The following is a 16493-nucleotide window of genomic DNA, read 5'->3' as shown; positions in this document are numbered from 1 at the left end:
TGCTGACACTAGATGGCGTATGAGTATTATCAATCACCAGCATATGAGTCTATGAGACCATGTGGTTGTTTTTTTTGTCCTTAACGCTATTTCAAGACTTGTAGTGAGAGCTCCTTTTTAATATCTCTCGATTTTCCTTCAGTTTATTTATGATGAGAAAAAAAGACGAGAACTAAGATGTAATAGTTTTGAAAGGTTTATTGAAGTCAAATGTATTTCTACTAGGATAAATCATATGACCAATATAGGAACGAGGGTAAGGTTTGCCGATAAGCATGCAACAACTAATTTTCACAAGACTAGCCGTTTTCTACAGGTACCAGGTAAAAGTTAAAAAGAAAAAGCAGAGAAAATGATCCACCATCAGTGCCCTCTGCCCCCACACGTTTATCTTAGCTGGAACACAGTTTACTACCTTAGCCAACACATAGGGGCAGCAGAGAGTGGTGATGATGTCTAAGGTGGGGGTAAAACTTAATTACAGTGAAGCTAAATAAATAACAGACAAAAAATGCTACAGACTCCATTCAAGACTGAGATAGAATCATTTACTTCTTAATGATTGAGGGGAAAACTGTAACACAATGCAACAATAAGTGCTATAGTAAGTGGATTGTCAGTTTGTTTTTCTTTTAAACTTCATATATCAATCTATTAATGGGATGTGCTGGATTGATAAGAGCATTTCAAGCAGTTTAACTTTCACATATATCCCTTTTACTAAGACAACAAAAAAAAATGTTGGCAGAAGATGGGGTGGGACAGGGATACACTTGTGCCTCTTTTTAAACACATTCATTCATTCATTTTCAGTCATGCTCTCATTTGCCACCTTTCTCCTCTCATCTCCAGAACGCTCTATAGACACTATAGAAATACAGCGGCTGAGGGCAGGTGGGAGGGTTGAACTAAACATCTTCAGGGGTCTTACACTTACACAACAGGTCAGAGGGGTCGGGGATCAGGTGAGGGCAAGAAGGAATGCATATGATGGCTGTGTGTGCGTGTGTGTTTTGGCAACAGGGCTGGTGTTTAGGCTGGCATGTAAGGAGGAGGCGGCTCCTTCTCTGGCATCTTCATGGCCATCTCGTAAGTAGGCAAGATGTACTAAAGAAGAGAGAGAAACATTTAAAGAGTAGTGAGGGCTCATTGTACAGGGAGGGGGAAAAAAGACAACATGAAACCAAAAACCCAACCAAGCATGTCTCTGAAAAAAGGAATTGAGAGTCATGTTCTGTGACTCTCAGTTCCTTTGTTGAATTCAACATCAATAAATGAAATTAAGCTGCGATGACATCAGAACTCTGGCCCATCTGCAGTATTCAGCACATTCTGAGCAGAGCAGCATCAGTGAAGTTAAAATTAGTTTGAAATTATTCTGAAACTCGATTAAAAATAAAGGAAAATGCACAAAGTGAATCGGAGCTTTTTAAATGTGAATGCTGGCAACTTCTGTTTGTCTACAGACACATTTTCAGTCTAATAACTGAGAAGATAACCGGCAAACTAAATCATTTATATTGTCGATTTTAGCCTGAGTTATGAATTAATTTTACCATAGTAGAAGCATGTTTTAGTGCAACCTAAATAATAACTACCGGTAATATTAAATGTTTCTTTAAAGATGGCGTAAAGAATATCTGGAGTGAGACTATCCTCTCAGCAGGTCAGCTTTCAGTGTGGAGACACCGTGTCGCCTGCTGCCTCAACTACAGCATCACGGTGCCAGTGCCTCAATACTTTCTGTTCATAGATGCTGAGGTGGCTTGCATACCTGGGGAGGGGTTTCAAAGGCAGGGTACACAGCGATTTCTGGCATGTTCCTGTTGTTAATATACTTGTAGCAGTTCCACACACAGTTGATCAAATAAGCCTGGAAAGCAGAGGGAAAAATATTTGTATCGTTACAGTCGACAGCTTCCTGTCTCCTCCTCCTAAATGAACACATATGCCAAAACCAAACAAACATCCTAATATAACTGTGTCTGACTGTGAATAATTGATAGATTCACCTTGAGGATGATGAGGAAGGCAAAGAAGACCAGCACAACGAGCAGCAGGCAGCTGGAGTTCATATAGAGGAGGTTATCCTTGTATGGGAAATCCGGCTGAGGAGGAAAAGGAGACAAAATGTTGATTCTTACTCACTTTACTGTCAGCATTTCCACACTCGAAATGTAAAAAGACTACTATCGTTTTCTTTTTTTTCTTCTGGAAGCACCCTTACTGAAAGAATAACAATGAGCTCATCTGTTTTCTTACATTTTTTTTCCCTCTAGGAAATAATCTCTGTACGTGTAGAGATAAATCGTATGGTAAAATCAGAATTCTCTCTCTTATTATCGTTAGAAGCATGAAAAGCTTAGGTTGTGGATACGGCGACTGTTGACTGTTGCTTCATTGGTCATGGCTGCATCTGAAAGGACTCCCTATAAATACTGACTGTTTAGTAATTGAGTGTTTGATGTATAAATGTGCACATTTACTCAGTTTTATTTATATAGCACCAAATCACAAAAACAGATGCCTCAAGGCACTTTATATGGTAAGGTAAAGACGCTACAATAATGGAGAGAAAATCGAACAACGCTCTTTGAAGAGGCACTTGGCGACAGTGGGGAGGAAAACTCCCTCCCCTCATGGAGCGACAGCCATCTGCCGCGACCGGTTGGGGGTGATGGGAGGAAGACAGGTTAAAAGACAGACTGTGGAAGAGAGCCAGTTACATTTATACGCTGTAGTGTCCATGAGACTTCCAGTGTGACACAAAAGTACACTACCTCCTTAACAACCTTTGCATTTATGCAACAGCACTTATGGAAAATGTTGACTAATAAGTGTCCGAAATCTCAGTTTCCAACTGGGCATGGTGTGAATCACTAAATCTTTAGAGAGAGCAAAGAGGGCGATACTGGATGAGGGCCAAGTGAGAAGTTGTAAAGATACTGTCATGGAAAGGGTGTAGTCAGATTGAGATATTGTGAAAAATAACATCGGACTTTGAACTGACCAGCTGGTCCAGGTAGTCTCTGATCCTGGGTAGGTACGTGAGAGAACTGATGGCCACCAGGCAGCTCAGAGCAAAGTCAAACAGCTGGTAGCAGAAAAATGGGATGAGCCAGCCCTCACGGTGCTAAAACAAAAAAAAAAAAAAAAAAAAAAGAAAGAAAGAAAGAAAGAAAGATGATTAAAAGAATGAATCACTTGGGCAGATCTTTTATAATTTTGGAAGAACTATAGTGCAGATTCAAACCTTATCTCTAAACACTTGTCTTAGTTAAGATAAACCCTAAACATATTAATGTTATTTAGATCTACAAATCTTACAGCTGTGGGTGCACTACTCATTTCTTAAGAAGTCTTCTTCCAAGTTCTAAACGTAACGATTCTGAGATTTTCCACTGCTCAGATTGAAATATCAGATGTGCTTTGAGGTAAACAAACAGCTAACAATAAGCACCCATGGATATAAACAGGCATTATCATAAATATATACAGAGAAGGTTTAAATCAGCAAAACAGTCCTTTCTGATACATTTTCTTTCTACCAAAGCACAGTGTACTCAGGTTCTGACGAAAATCTTCTTCACTGCTAACATTAAGTAGGAATTTGGATTTGGTACACTATAATTAAATACTTATTACAATGGGGAGGGTGGAATCTAAAAGGGGTACCTGGTATACTACAGTGGAAAAGGGTATCTGCCACATTTGTCTCTGGGTTTCTACCTGCACAGTAACCAGCATGCACAGTATACCCAGCCTGCAGATGGGTGTCATACTTTTTACTGTGCAGTCATCCATACTAGCAGCTAAATACAGGTCCACGTCAAAACGCTATCAAACCTGTCAGTCTTGATGCCATCAGGCAAGCCTGTGAGGTAAAGACGACAGGCAATAAGATCACAGTATTGTGTGCTTCAGCCCCATGACATCAGGGTTATTTGGCATGTTTTTCTCCTTTGGTTACCTCTTATCCTGCTTCTTTTTCTTTCACACTTTTAAACACGACATTTGGGATTACATTTTTGCATTAAAAAACAAAAAACAAAAAAAACAAACCACGACAACACTTTAAATATATTACACGCTGTCAAAGAGATTTAAAAAGAAAAAAAATTTATTTACAGTGCACACTTACAGTAATAGCTCCGTACACCATCATGGCACTGATAGTGAGCATCAAGAGAGAGATGGCAAATCCAACACAGGCATTTTCTGTATGAGAAAAAGACAGAAGGAATACACTGAATGAATACAGTTAAAGATTTTACTACATTTTACTACAGCACTGGCTTTATTGTTAAACATTTTGCCTGTGGTCTTTGAGGCAGCTGCATTCAGGGTTAAGTGAACAGTCTCCAGGGATTCTCTCTTTCCAGCTCACTCCATTTTAAAGGCCAGCTCTGGGGAGCATTAAGCCTCTCGCTTTCAGTCAGTAAAGACGTAATGAAACTCAGTCTGGGATAATTAAAAGGTCTGCCTTTCATATCCTCCTCTCTCTCCTCATCACTTACTCAGTCTCTCTCATACTGAACTGTTCTGCCTGTTGCACTGGAGATGCCTGTGAGTGAGCAACTACAGAAATGCGGTCCAGACAAAATCTTCCGTTATTCAGTAGCTCAGGCAGAACAACATGTTCACTGATGCATGAACCTGACAGGGGACTGCCGCTCAAGAAAAATAAATTTGATAGGGGCAAACGCACACACCGCAATAATATATTATAATATATTTTTTAAAGCAGGAAGACGAACAGCTAAAATTTCATCAACTCATAATTCTGATATTATTAACACAGGATTTCCTATTTATACCAGCATATCTAAAAGGAGTATTTAAAGAAATGACCTTAACCTCAAACCCACAGAGCCACTTTCACCCCTTCTTTCTATCAGCTGCACAACGTTTTAAAATGACTTCAACTGCTGAATGAGTGGAGGCTGATGAAGCTGCCCTAATGGCCACGACTTTTAACAACTTAACCCATCTGAATATTAAGATTGCCTTTGCAAGCAGTGGACATCCTCCAATGTCCTGTGTGCTGGCACAAGCCTGTTATGGGAAGGTCACCACATGGCCGATGTGGCCCCTCCTCTCTCGCTGAGTCACTGTTTTATTAAAATGAAGAGGCCTTCACCAAGCCAACCAACAAAACAACTGCCAGCTAAACAGAACACGCACTCAGTCCTGCCAGCCCTGCCCCGTCGCGCACACACAAATATCTAAACAAACATAAATCCTCAAGGAATCACAAAGGAAGTAGCACCAGTGGCACCACACCCCAAACTACATTTTAAGATGACACGTAAACAACTTAACAGTGTTCTGCTGTCCTTGTAAATTTTGTTTTGCAGTGAGTGTGGAGCTGATCTCCCAGTGGAAAATGAATCACACGATCAACCACAGAATAACAGCGACTCATGAGTTAGTGAAAAGCACTGAAAAGAAAAGGCATGGCTCCACTATTTATTCCAATGGAGTGAACTAATGTTTCACTCATTCTACCTCAGAGCACAAGCCCTTACTGTCATAGGACACAGTACAATTCAAAGACCAACCTTTGAAAGTTAATACTGGTGTATGATCCACTAACCAGAATACAATCCAGTTTTTTTTGTTATGAAATTAGTTTTATGACAATTTGTTTTTACTTACCAGACATCCGGTCAGAAGCAAAATAGTGGTCAATGACCTCATACTGCAGGTCGATAGTGGGGACGTTCTCTGGGTGGGTCACAGCGACAGTGAGCAGGATGCCCATCAACAGGTTCACTACCTGAGTGGAGGAAAGAGAAGGTTAAAATGGGCTTTAAAATACATAGATATGTATTCCTTCACCAAAAGTAGATGAACATACAATTACCAGGACACATTTTAGATTCCAGAAACATGCCAACACTGAAGCTGAAAGGCACAGCAACAAGTATATTGTTGAAAAAGATCAACTGAAACCACTGGTTACGTAAAAGGGAGAGAAGTAAACTTGTATGATCAGATAAAGATCACAACAAGATTGCAAAACCTCCTTCTTTGCCTTATCTGGGTATTCGTCTTTTTCCATGATTCAAGAAGGCACAACAATATCTTTCAGAAACTGTTCTGTTTTTGTTTTCTTTGAATGCTTTCAAAATTAGGAGTCTAGCACATACTGTTTAAGCCCAAAGATATTAAGTGAAGTAGATGAACATACAATGTGGGGCGATCGTGGCTCAAGAGTTGAGAGTTCGCCTTGTAATCGGAAGGTTGCCGGTTCGAGCCCCGGCTTGGACAGTCTCGGTCGTTGTGTCCTTGGGCAAGACACTTCACCCGTTGCCTACTGGTGGTGGTCAGAGGGCCCGGTGGCGCCAGTGTCCGGCAGCCTCGCCTCTGTCAGTGCGCCCCAGGGTGGCTGTGGCTACAATGTAGCTGCCATCACCTGTGTGTGAATGGGTGGATGACTGGATGTGTAAAACGCTTTGGGGTCTTTTGGGACTAGTAAAGCGCTATATAAATACAGGCCATTTTAACCCAATCTGGAAGCCCCCTTACACCTGTGCCCTTCAACTTATGCTCCAATTACTCACTGACATAAATAAAACCTACACTGGGTCTCTGTTATGTAGCCTTCAAATTCTCCTTTGATATCATCTGCTTGAAAAATCATTTTTATGCCAAATGTGGATGCCCGAATTAATCACTGCTACACACCATTATCGACTTCCCACAAATGAGCCACGGGACCAGTTCTGACCCGGTGCCTTTGAAAAACCAGCCCACATACTGACAGGTTAAACCAAACACCATTTTAAAAATGTTTTTGGTGACTCATTTGTGGACAGTGAAACAGGAAAACACTCTCCTTATCTTAAAGTGATCAAAGTCACTTTCAACTAGTTTGACTTTATCATGGACCTCCATGGACTCCACCTGCTATTTGACAACTGGGAGCCCCAGCTGGATAAGCACTTGAGAAAACTGTAGCTTGAAAGTAAACAAAACATCCCCAAACATTTTAAAGTAGCACAATTTAAGCAGAAACAGTTCAAAATTGTTAAAAAAGAAACACTACAAAAAACTAAGTACACCTTTCAATAATTAAAATCTGTAATGTATGACACTAGCTTACCAATTAGTACTACCAGCTATCTTTACTTGCAGCTAATGTTTCTTTACTGAATGTGACCACATATGTATTGGTAAGACTAAGTGACTCCGACACATCTGAGACACAATATTTAAATTTTCTAGATCAAAATTACTGACAAAGAGGTGAATATTTAGTTTAAATCATTCTATCATTGCTGACACCAGCATGCATGCAATTTAGGATCCGTTAACCTAACGTGCATGACTGTAGGAGGAAGTCTGTACACCTGGAGAAAATCCAAACGAGCAAAAGGACAACTTGCAGACTAAACACAGAAAAGCCCCAGCTGGCCAGCAGATTCAGAACAGGAACTTTCTGGCTGAAGCAACACTGTTAACTGCTGCACCACTATGCTGCATCAACTATAATAAAGTCCCCAGCTAGTAGGTACGTCTTCATGTCGCCTCTCTCAGTAACTCTACTTCCGCTTTTTACATTAATGGTAACAACAAACAAGCCTGAGACGCCGAAACCACATTAAAGACCATGTTAGTACATACTCTGTATAGAAAATTACAGAGCCTGCTGTTGTGTAGCGCTGTCTGAATGCACAGTGAGTAGAGCTGTGCCATATTATAACAGCCATGATCATTTTTACCACGTGTTATAAAAGTGTCATATCACAATAGCACTGCTACAGCAACATCATGTGTTAAAGTTCCCCAGTGTGCAACAAGGATACAAGCTTGAACATGAAAGCAAGAGCCACGGGTCCAATGATAATTTATTACTTAAAAAGGAAGCTACTTCAACATCCTCCAACAAAGTGCAGTACTTGCAGTACTAAAATATGCTAGAAAAATGGTCCCGCTAAAGGTGGAAACAACACACTTGTTTCAAAAGAAAAAAATAAAATAAATAAAAAATACACAGTCGAGTACAACCAGGCTACAAGGCAGGATATATGTCTTGATGCAAGCTTAATCATCCAGGTAAGGATGAATAATATCCACTCACTTGGATGAGTGACTAAACAGTTCACCTACTAAAATCCAAATGAACAGAATCAAATTTCTGGAAAGGAGGAGATACTAACAGCTGATGAAGTTCAATGTAAATATAAACAAATGACTCCACCAAGCAGCACTGCAACTTGTTAGATGCACTACACATTACAGGAAGAGCAAACAGTGGCTGGAAATTACTCGTGTGGTTACCTTGTAGTAGGGCTTCAACAGCTGGTTAAAAAGCTCACAAGATACAACATCTCAGGTAGATTTTTTTTGCTGACAATATTGTACAGCTCCTGTAGTATTACAGGGTTAAACTACTTTATCTAAACTAAAGTGTTAAGCAGACATTTTCTATTTTTACTTGAAATATCCCAAGAGAAAACTACCTAAGCTACTTTTGTGCTGACATTTGATTTATGCTGTCACTAGACATATTACAACTGTTGAACTATAATCCTGCTGTTTGCGTCTTGTTTTATTTGATTCACACCTAAAATTAGGAACTGGGTCATCAACTTACAAATGCAGCCGCCTGCAAATATAAAAAACACACTGTTTAGTATTTTTTTCTATATTGTCAGAAATATAATTATTGCAAATTTTCTTGAAATGCTGCGACGTAATATTGAGGCTATATCACCCACCCGAAATAGTGAGCAATACCAAACATATAAATATACGGCTTGAGCTGGGCTAAAAAAACAAAAACAAAAAAACAATAACAAAACAACAAAGGAAAGAGTGGAGGGCGTAACTTTATAAACTCCATCGAAGTATTTATGGATATTAATTTGAGACAATAAGCTTGGTATAATGTGTTTAACTGCTAGTATTTATTTATCTACCAGACATTGATCTGATACGTTGTAACGGTGGGATTTAATAATGTAAAAATGACACCCCGGTCGATTACGACTGTTATTCATTTATCCGACTGCAGTAGAGAGCATTATGGACACGACCGAGTGATTTGGGAGTCGCAGTTCACGTGATTAAACCAGGCAAATTTTGTGCAGCTGCAGAGGGATAAAAAAAAGCAAAACGGGATTTACATAAGCAACCAAAGCATGCAACATCTGCTACGTGGTGTGGGCAAAGGAAAATGGGATTAATTCAGTGAGCGATTTAACTCTAACCAGCCAGCAGAGCTGCAGCAACAAGATGCGCAAAAAACAGTTGGCTAACCTTAGCTACGTGGGCATGCCCAATTACTTTACTTTTGACTACTTTAATACAACTGCCATCACCACATATGTGAGACACAATAATTAGTTATTGTGTTAAATGCGCGTTTTTGCTTTTTTGGGTTGCTATTATGGCCACTATTTGATAAACGCCATGTTAGCAAGTTAGCGAAATGTCAGCTACGCAAGTCAAATTTCATGTATTTTAATACGCATAATAACCAACCAGCTGCTGATGACTTCGAAAAAATGATGAACCACTACGTCTTCTCTGTTTTAATTTACTAAGCGATTTTTTTTTCAAACTTGTGCGAGTTTGAGACTAACAGAAAGCAAAATCCGACATGACAGCGGTAGCGGGTTATTGCTAACCCTAGCTTTCTGTTAACATTAACTCGACGAATAAAGAGTCCAGAGTAACAGCTACTTCATATTTTAGTCCCTAAAAACTACTGCAACAAATTCTCAGAGCCATTTGCACCTTGTATTAACATCCTTCGTTGCATAACTTCCTACTTTGGGGAACTTAACGGAACTGGTAAAGTGCTAGCTAACGTTAGCTTACTGACCCCTATCATTGCGAACCACAGTACGTACCATGTACCATGTTCCCAGGATGATCGTCCCCGTTCGGACGTGGCAACATCCGCAACACCTAGTGGTGTACAGTCTGTCTCGACTGGGTTTAAAATGATGCATGTCCTCTACAAGCGTAGGGAGAAACATCTGAAGAGCTGATTGCGGAGGAGAAATTCTTCTCAGCATCAACAGTCAACGAGCGAATGAAGAGGAACGCCCACCACTTCCCTGACGGCCTGCGCGCAGCGCGCATGAAAACAAACCCTCTGACGGGCAGGAAAAGGCAGAGACACCAGGGTTTGATTGACAGAGGATTCAACCATTGGCCGCAAAGAAATAATAAAAAAAAAGGCCTAAATAGATTTACTTTACTGAATATTCCGCAACGCAAAAATGTTCATAAATTGTTATTTGTATTTCATCTGCACACACCTCACTTTTTCCCCTTGCATCCTCCTCTGCCATACCAACCCCTGCATATCCTCGTTCACTACATCCATAAACCTCCTACCCGCCAGCTCTATCTTCAAGATCCAATAACTTTCCTCTGTACATTTCCAACCCATCTCAGTCTTACCTCTCTAACTTTGTCTCCAAACTCCTCGACCTGAGCTGTCCCTCAGATGCGCATATTTCCGATCCTGCCCATCCTCGTCACTCACAGTGAAATTCTCAGCATGTTCAACTCTGCCACCTCCAGCTCTACCTCACGTGTTTTTTGTCAGTCCTACCACTGTCTCAAAACCATACATGATAGCGGGTTTCACTAACATCTTGTAAACCTTACCTTTTAGACTTGCTGCTATCCCTAACGCACATCTTCATCCGCTCCATTCTGCCTGCGTTCTTTTCTTCACTTTGGAAGGTTGACCACAGGTTTTTAAACTCATCTACCTTCATCTTCCCCCTCCAAAGACATATTCTGACTTTCCTCTACTGTCATTCTTCTTTTCTCCTGAGCAAATCCCCACCTTCCCACGCTCTCTTTTACCTGGTCTATGTCATCTGAAAACATCATAGTCCACAGTCCATCTCCATTGTAAATTAAATCACTACTACTGCACACCACACTACTGTCATTGTCGCTCTTATATCTCCGATGATAATAATAATAACAAAAAAATAATAATAATGCCATGCTGCAAATAATCAAGCTCACTAACACAAAATATCTTACAGATGATATTTACCCATTAGGGTATTACAATTTAAAGCCTTTCAGTTCATATTGAGCCTACAGGATGCAGTGTATAAAACCACCTTCTACTTAAACAAGGCTCTGCAGTTCTGATCATCTTTGAGTAGTAACACATGCCATGCAATAAAATGCACAAACTCTCAGTCATATGCACGTATAAGCAAACTGTGTGGTTCAAAGAAACCACCTCTGCACAGAAAACATTAAAAAAAAAAATCAGATTTTAATTGTTACAAAGTTATTTTATTATTGATTATTACATGCAAAAATAGACATACATATACGCAACATAAAACATGTTGCATTACAGCAGCTATAGCGGTGTTATGCACTCTTAAATGAGCTGCCCCTTCAATTCATATCTATCACATGGGTCACATAGCTTAAAGTAATGGTGAATGACAGAGATTTTCCTGCCTATCAATGGTCACCACATTACAGAAATTTTGATTATCACTCTCTGGCAACTTAACAATGATTCTCATTTATTCACCCGTCCCTGTAAAACATGACAGAGTAGCCAAGTTTCTACAAAAAATGTTAATTTGCCTGTTTTTTTGTGTTTTATTATTGCATTATGATTTGTCAGAATGTCTGGTGGACAGGCCTGCTTCACTCCATTTTCTTTAGAAGTGCAGTAGATATTTTTTTTTGCCCATTTAAAGGCAAATATAAATGCTACAATAAGCTACCTCTTCAAAACAATTAAACAGAAACTTTCATATAATGATAACTAATTACATATTAAACGGTGCATCTTTGCTTTACCTTCATTCAACCAAACACACTGAAGGCAATTAAAATTACACATCGTAACAAAATCCCACATCACCCAAAACTCAGAGGATACGACCCCAGTGCTACAGCTACTCAGTGTACGACGAAGGAATCACAATTATTTTTAAAAGACGGACACCTGGAAGATCATCGACTACAAAAATCTTTCATGTTTTATCTTAAATATAAATACATTCAACAACAATAGACATATTTCACTTTAAGTGCATAAGAAATATGAACCCCACCTTCCTTCCAGAGACCACGAGTAAAGTATGCATTTACAGTAGATTTTGAGGTACATAAATTGCCAAGTAGCATCAACTTTTCAAACAACAGCTTTACAGTTATCAGATGCAGGTGTGGTTAAACAAGGAATACTTTTTCCCTGTTTGGTTTCTGATAATTATGATCTAAAGCCTTCTCTGGGCCCAGACTGTATCGGTCCTCCTCCTCTTTCTTCTGCCATTTGTAGATTAATATTCCTGCCACAGTTGCTGCGAGAGCCAATCCCGTTACTCCCCCTGCAATAACACCTGTAAACATAAACCTAGGTGAGCTATATTAGAAAGTCGCAGCTTATAGCTTTCTCATTGTGCCATATTGCAAAGTACCTGCAAGGAATTCACTATTCTCAAAGTAGCTCCTGCTGTTTGCTATAGCAACATATCCAGAGTCATCGTCTGCTGCTGACCTGTGCATGTTGCCAAACGTCTTGTCTGAAAAGCCCTAAAGCAAAAGACAAGACAGTTACACACGATCACTTCCTGTTACACCACCAACATCAACAGGTGAAGAAATCATGGGACTGATTGAAGTAAGTCATACATGGAAAGTAATCTTGGTCTCGTCTCTGGTTTCTGCCAGAATTCTGCCGTCTTTGCTGTTGTGCTGATCTTCAGTTACACCTGGCAAGAGTGCAGTTAGAGAGGATGAAACATACAGTGGTCATGTACATTATGTAAAATGGGTCATTAACATTTTATAGATGAAGAATTACCCTCCTCTGACCCATCTCCAGAACCGGAACCAGAACCATCCAGGTCATAGCCGGATCCCTCCAATTCCTCTGGAGGGACAGAAAGCTAATCATGGGGGGAAAAAAAACACAAGAGGGTATTTAAACATGCTGACTGCTTCCTGTTATATTGTTAGATATGAAAACATACAAGAGGTGAAGGAAGCTAACGAAGGTACTTTCCTTAAGAAGCCAATAAACACATGAATCATGTCCAGGATACAAAGTCCCACAACAAAATAAATAACCTGAAACACACACACTGTGGCTGACAAGCCCATAATGGCACAAGTGATTAGACTGTTACTGGCATGTAGTGTCAAGTAGATGACTTTAAGCGGGAATACAACTCCACCCATTTGGAAAGTAATTAAACTTAACAAAATACAACTTCAGGGAGTAATAATAAATACAGGTGACATCTTTAGCTAGAACAATCAGATGGGAATCAGATGGGAATGTCTAGTCCTCATAATCAGTGAATTCAGAACCCAAAGTACAATAAAACATATACAATCTGTTGTTTATGTGTAATGAACAGATACAGGCCTCATAAGGAAGCCATTCTACAGCTGCAAGAAAGAGTTTGTGTACTCTTTGACCAGTATTCTGCATTATCACAAATAAAATGTGCTCTGTTACAGTTACAGGCAAACACAGTCATACTAAGCCAATAAACAGAGGCTCCACTGAGTCATAGCACAGCCTCCAAAAGCTACTTGAATTCATGTGTTCCAGTTTTAGAGATGAGATATGGAACGTGGGTTGTAAACATGACCCACCATACAGAGTCTGTACTGGGAAAGTTTGCTTTTCTCAAGAAAATTGGTTGAACCATGAACAACATTCACTGAATAAACCATTTTCAATGACTTGAGTATGACAGACAGTATTATTATGGATGGAATCAGAACCCTTGATGCTCTCCCAGATTGTGGATGCCCTCCAAGAAGGCGGTAAACAGAACCCGAGGTTATGAGAAAAATACTTGTTGAAGCCTCTACACCACCATTATGACAATGCTCATGAAGAAATGACACTAAAGTTTAACATTTTGGCAAAAAGTGAGAGGGGGGGGGGGGGGGGGGGGGGACTCCACAACAACATAACATCTTTTCTGGCTGTGGCTCAGGAAGTGGAGCTGTTTACTAATCAGAAGGTTAATGGTTTGATCCCTGTCTGCATGATCGGGCAAGATACTGAACCCTAAAGTGCTCCGACGCTTGCATACACCTAAACATAGAAGGAAGTGCTTTGAGTGCTCAACCGGAGTAGGAAGGCACTGTATAAGAACCAGTCTTACAATCCTGCTATAGGTGCTCAGGGCCTGGAGGGCTTTCAGTCACTGAGATCATAATTAATTTTAAGACCGCATCAAAATATTTTTTCAGTCATGTGTCACAGCAGGTGTATATGCCCTGAGGTAAGGAGAGGCTGGATGTTGAAACCAGACATAATGAACACAAGTAAATCAACAACAGAATGGTTGAACGAGAAGAAAACTAATGCTATGGAGGCCAAATCAGAGTCGTGACGCTAACCCAACTTAAGCTTATAGCCTTAGTAATAACAGGCCTCATACATCATGTACGTTTCAGGGAGGATTAAAGGCTCCAATCGAAACCCTGAAGAAGACACAAGTTTGCCTTTTAACGAGGCTTACATGAAAAGATCAAACCATATCTCATAAAGAAATTTCGACTGATTCAAAAACGGTTTCTTGTATAAATAATTAATATTTTCGGATTCTTAGGTTTGAACAATTTATTGAAACCTGCTTTCCAGATACAATAATCTGATTTTACGGCCTTTACATTACACCATGCATCGTTATAAACAAGCGAGAAGCCTCCTTATACTTTTGATTATTTCTATGTTATTTTTTATAGTTAAGAATTTCAGCTTTGATTAATAGAATTAGACTACTTCATCACTGCTACCGATAACAATATGGTGGATAATAGGTGTGTGTTATTGTTTTTTGCAGTCACGTGACTCTACAAAAGCCAGAAACTGGTCTTTAATTGGTATTATCTTCAGTTGACTTTTCCTAAAAATAAAAACAAACCACAAGACACTCTTAGCTGAAAATGTACACATTAACATCTCTTGCTCGAAAGTCTAATGCAGCCCGGTTAACTTCAGGAAGTGAGAAAGGTGAGCGCGAGATCTTTAGCGTCACGTATGGCTTTTTAAAAGTGTTGAACAAGATAAAAATGACTTACCGACGTCCACACCGGATGTATTAATCCCAGAGAGAGAAATAAAGAAGCTGCCAAAGATAGCCGCATGCTTTAGCTGAGCTGGTGTCCGCTTTGCTCTTCTCCGGAGCTGCCTGCGAAGGTGTTTTTATTGAACTTCCAGCTTCTCCCGGTGTCACTGTGTCCAAATCCCGCCCACCAATAAAACACACGTTAACTGTAGCTGATAACAGGTGGCAGGGCTCATACGCTGGAGTCTGTACATAAGACAGACCCCTGGGTAAGAGCAAATAAATGAATAAAAAGTTAATTAATAAATTAACCTACCGTAGGAGGAAATAAAAGCAAAACTGTAATTTGTTTATTTGTGCTGTAGTTTGACCCTTAAAACTATCTTTTTATCTATATCATATCGCGTGAGGATCCTGTTGGCTTTGTATAAAAATAAAATATCTATTTAACCAAAACTAAACTTAAAACTAAAACTAGATGTAAAAAACGAAAAAACAAAAAACATTTTAGTTAACTAAAATGGTAGTAATAAGAAATCTGAAAAAAAAATTAACTAAAATGATTTTTTGAACTCGAAAAACGAACTAAAATGAAATAAAAATGTAAGGGAAACATCGCTACTTTCCCTATCTGTCTGTTTGTTAAAAACATTGATTACAATGAGTCCTAATAAGTCATTGAAAAACATGTTTGCTGTAAATACTATGACACACTATGAGTCACCTGCTTTCAGAAGACTTTTACAGTAATACCTGTACTTTACCTGAAATTTTCTTAGACTTTTTTTTTTTTACACCGAGTTTCGGCTCAGATTCCTTTCTGAGAAACTCTCCGTTGATTGATTTTTATACTCAATCATGTAACTGACATGTTTCCAGTTAACCTAATTAGTTGAAAAATGTTCTCTTTTTCAGTATTTTTCAAGCATTTTGTGCACCGCGAACCAACTTTTTTGAGATGTGTTCCTGCCGTCAAATTCAAAATGAGCAAATATTTTTCACGAAATAATAAAATGTGTCATTATAAACATTTGATGTTTTCTTTGTTTGATTATTAATAACACATGGCTTTATGAGTTTTACAAACCATTGCATTCTACTTTAATTTACACAACATCTAAACATTTTGGGGCCTGGGGTTGTACTTCCACGCATCATTTATTCTGTTATTTCATGCCTAAACTCCTTCTCAAACATTCATGTGCTCTTAAATGATGAATGCATTGAGTGTCCAGCCCAAGGACACTAAATAGTAGTCTCTTATCTACCTAGCTACGGCTGCCCCAGCATCAAGCCACCTCAGAAAAGAAGTGCTCAGTGCTTCATAGGAAGTCCATAAGCAATTTGAGACTATAGCAGCATAACTAAGGGACTGTTCAGGGTCACCGGATTCAGAGTGGGAGCTGTTCTACATAAAAAGGACCTGAAGACTTGTAACTGTAG

General features: G+C 39.4%; 2 protein-coding genes across 2 annotated transcripts; both read right to left on the bottom strand.

Moving 5' to 3' along the window:
* Positions 1-183: 183 nt before the first annotated feature.
* On the bottom strand, positions 184-10092 carry laptm4a (lysosomal protein transmembrane 4 alpha). Its single transcript, XM_086264444.1, has 7 exons — positions 9864-10092; positions 5659-5779; positions 4142-4218; positions 3011-3133; positions 2013-2108; positions 1775-1873; positions 184-1107 (listed from the first exon to the last, which is right to left on the bottom strand). The coding sequence occupies exons 1-7, from the start codon at positions 10029-10031 to the stop codon at positions 1033-1035; spliced, it is 759 nt and encodes a 252-aa protein (XP_086120570.1). The 5' UTR covers positions 10032-10092; the 3' UTR covers positions 184-1032.
* Positions 10093-11279: 1187 nt separating this feature from the next.
* On the bottom strand, positions 11280-15245 carry LOC147312773 (uncharacterized). Its single transcript, XM_086263825.1, has 5 exons — positions 15064-15245; positions 12821-12905; positions 12649-12728; positions 12435-12549; positions 11280-12356 (listed from the first exon to the last, which is right to left on the bottom strand). The coding sequence occupies exons 1-5, from the start codon at positions 15127-15129 to the stop codon at positions 12187-12189; spliced, it is 516 nt and encodes a 171-aa protein (XP_086119951.1). The 5' UTR covers positions 15130-15245; the 3' UTR covers positions 11280-12186.
* Between the last annotated feature and the right edge of the window lie 1248 nt (positions 15246-16493).

Source organism: Aulonocara sp. 'chitande type north' Nkhata Bay, linkage group LG15 (assembly GCF_057382095.1).
Source record: "Aulonocara sp. 'chitande type north' Nkhata Bay isolate Kocher_YH1m ecotype deep benthic linkage group LG15, A_spYH_male_GT1.1, whole genome shotgun sequence".
Taxonomy (NCBI): domain Eukaryota; kingdom Metazoa; phylum Chordata; class Actinopteri; order Cichliformes; family Cichlidae; genus Aulonocara; species Aulonocara sp. 'chitande type north' Nkhata Bay.
Note: the sequence above shows the minus strand (reverse complement) of the source record. Positions and strands in the feature narration are given on the sequence as shown.

Excerpts from the sequence above, each read along its gene's own strand:
- laptm4a (XM_086264444.1), bottom strand. The coding sequence starts at position 10,031 with ATGCTGAGAAGAATTTCTCCTCCGCAATCAGCTCTTCAGATGTTTCTC. Across the intron at positions 4,219-5,658 it reads TGCTTCTGACCGGATGTCTG|AAAATGCCTGTGTTGGATTT; the intron begins GTAAGTAAAAAC and ends TTTCTCATACAG. Across the intron at positions 3,134-4,141 it reads TGGTGTACGGAGCTATTACT|CACCGTGAGGGCTGGCTCAT; the intron begins GTAAGTGTGCAC and ends TTTTTGTTTTAG.
- LOC147312773 (XM_086263825.1), bottom strand. The coding sequence starts at position 15,129 with ATGCGGCTATCTTTGGCAGCTTCTTTATTTCTCTCTCTGGGATTAATA. Across the intron at positions 12,906-15,063 it reads TACATCCGGTGTGGACGTCG|CTTTCTGTCCCTCCAGAGGA; the intron begins GTAAGTCATTTT and ends CCCCATGATTAG. Across the intron at positions 12,729-12,820 it reads TGGAGATGGGTCAGAGGAGG|GTGTAACTGAAGATCAGCAC; the intron begins GTAATTCTTCAT and ends CACTCTTGCCAG.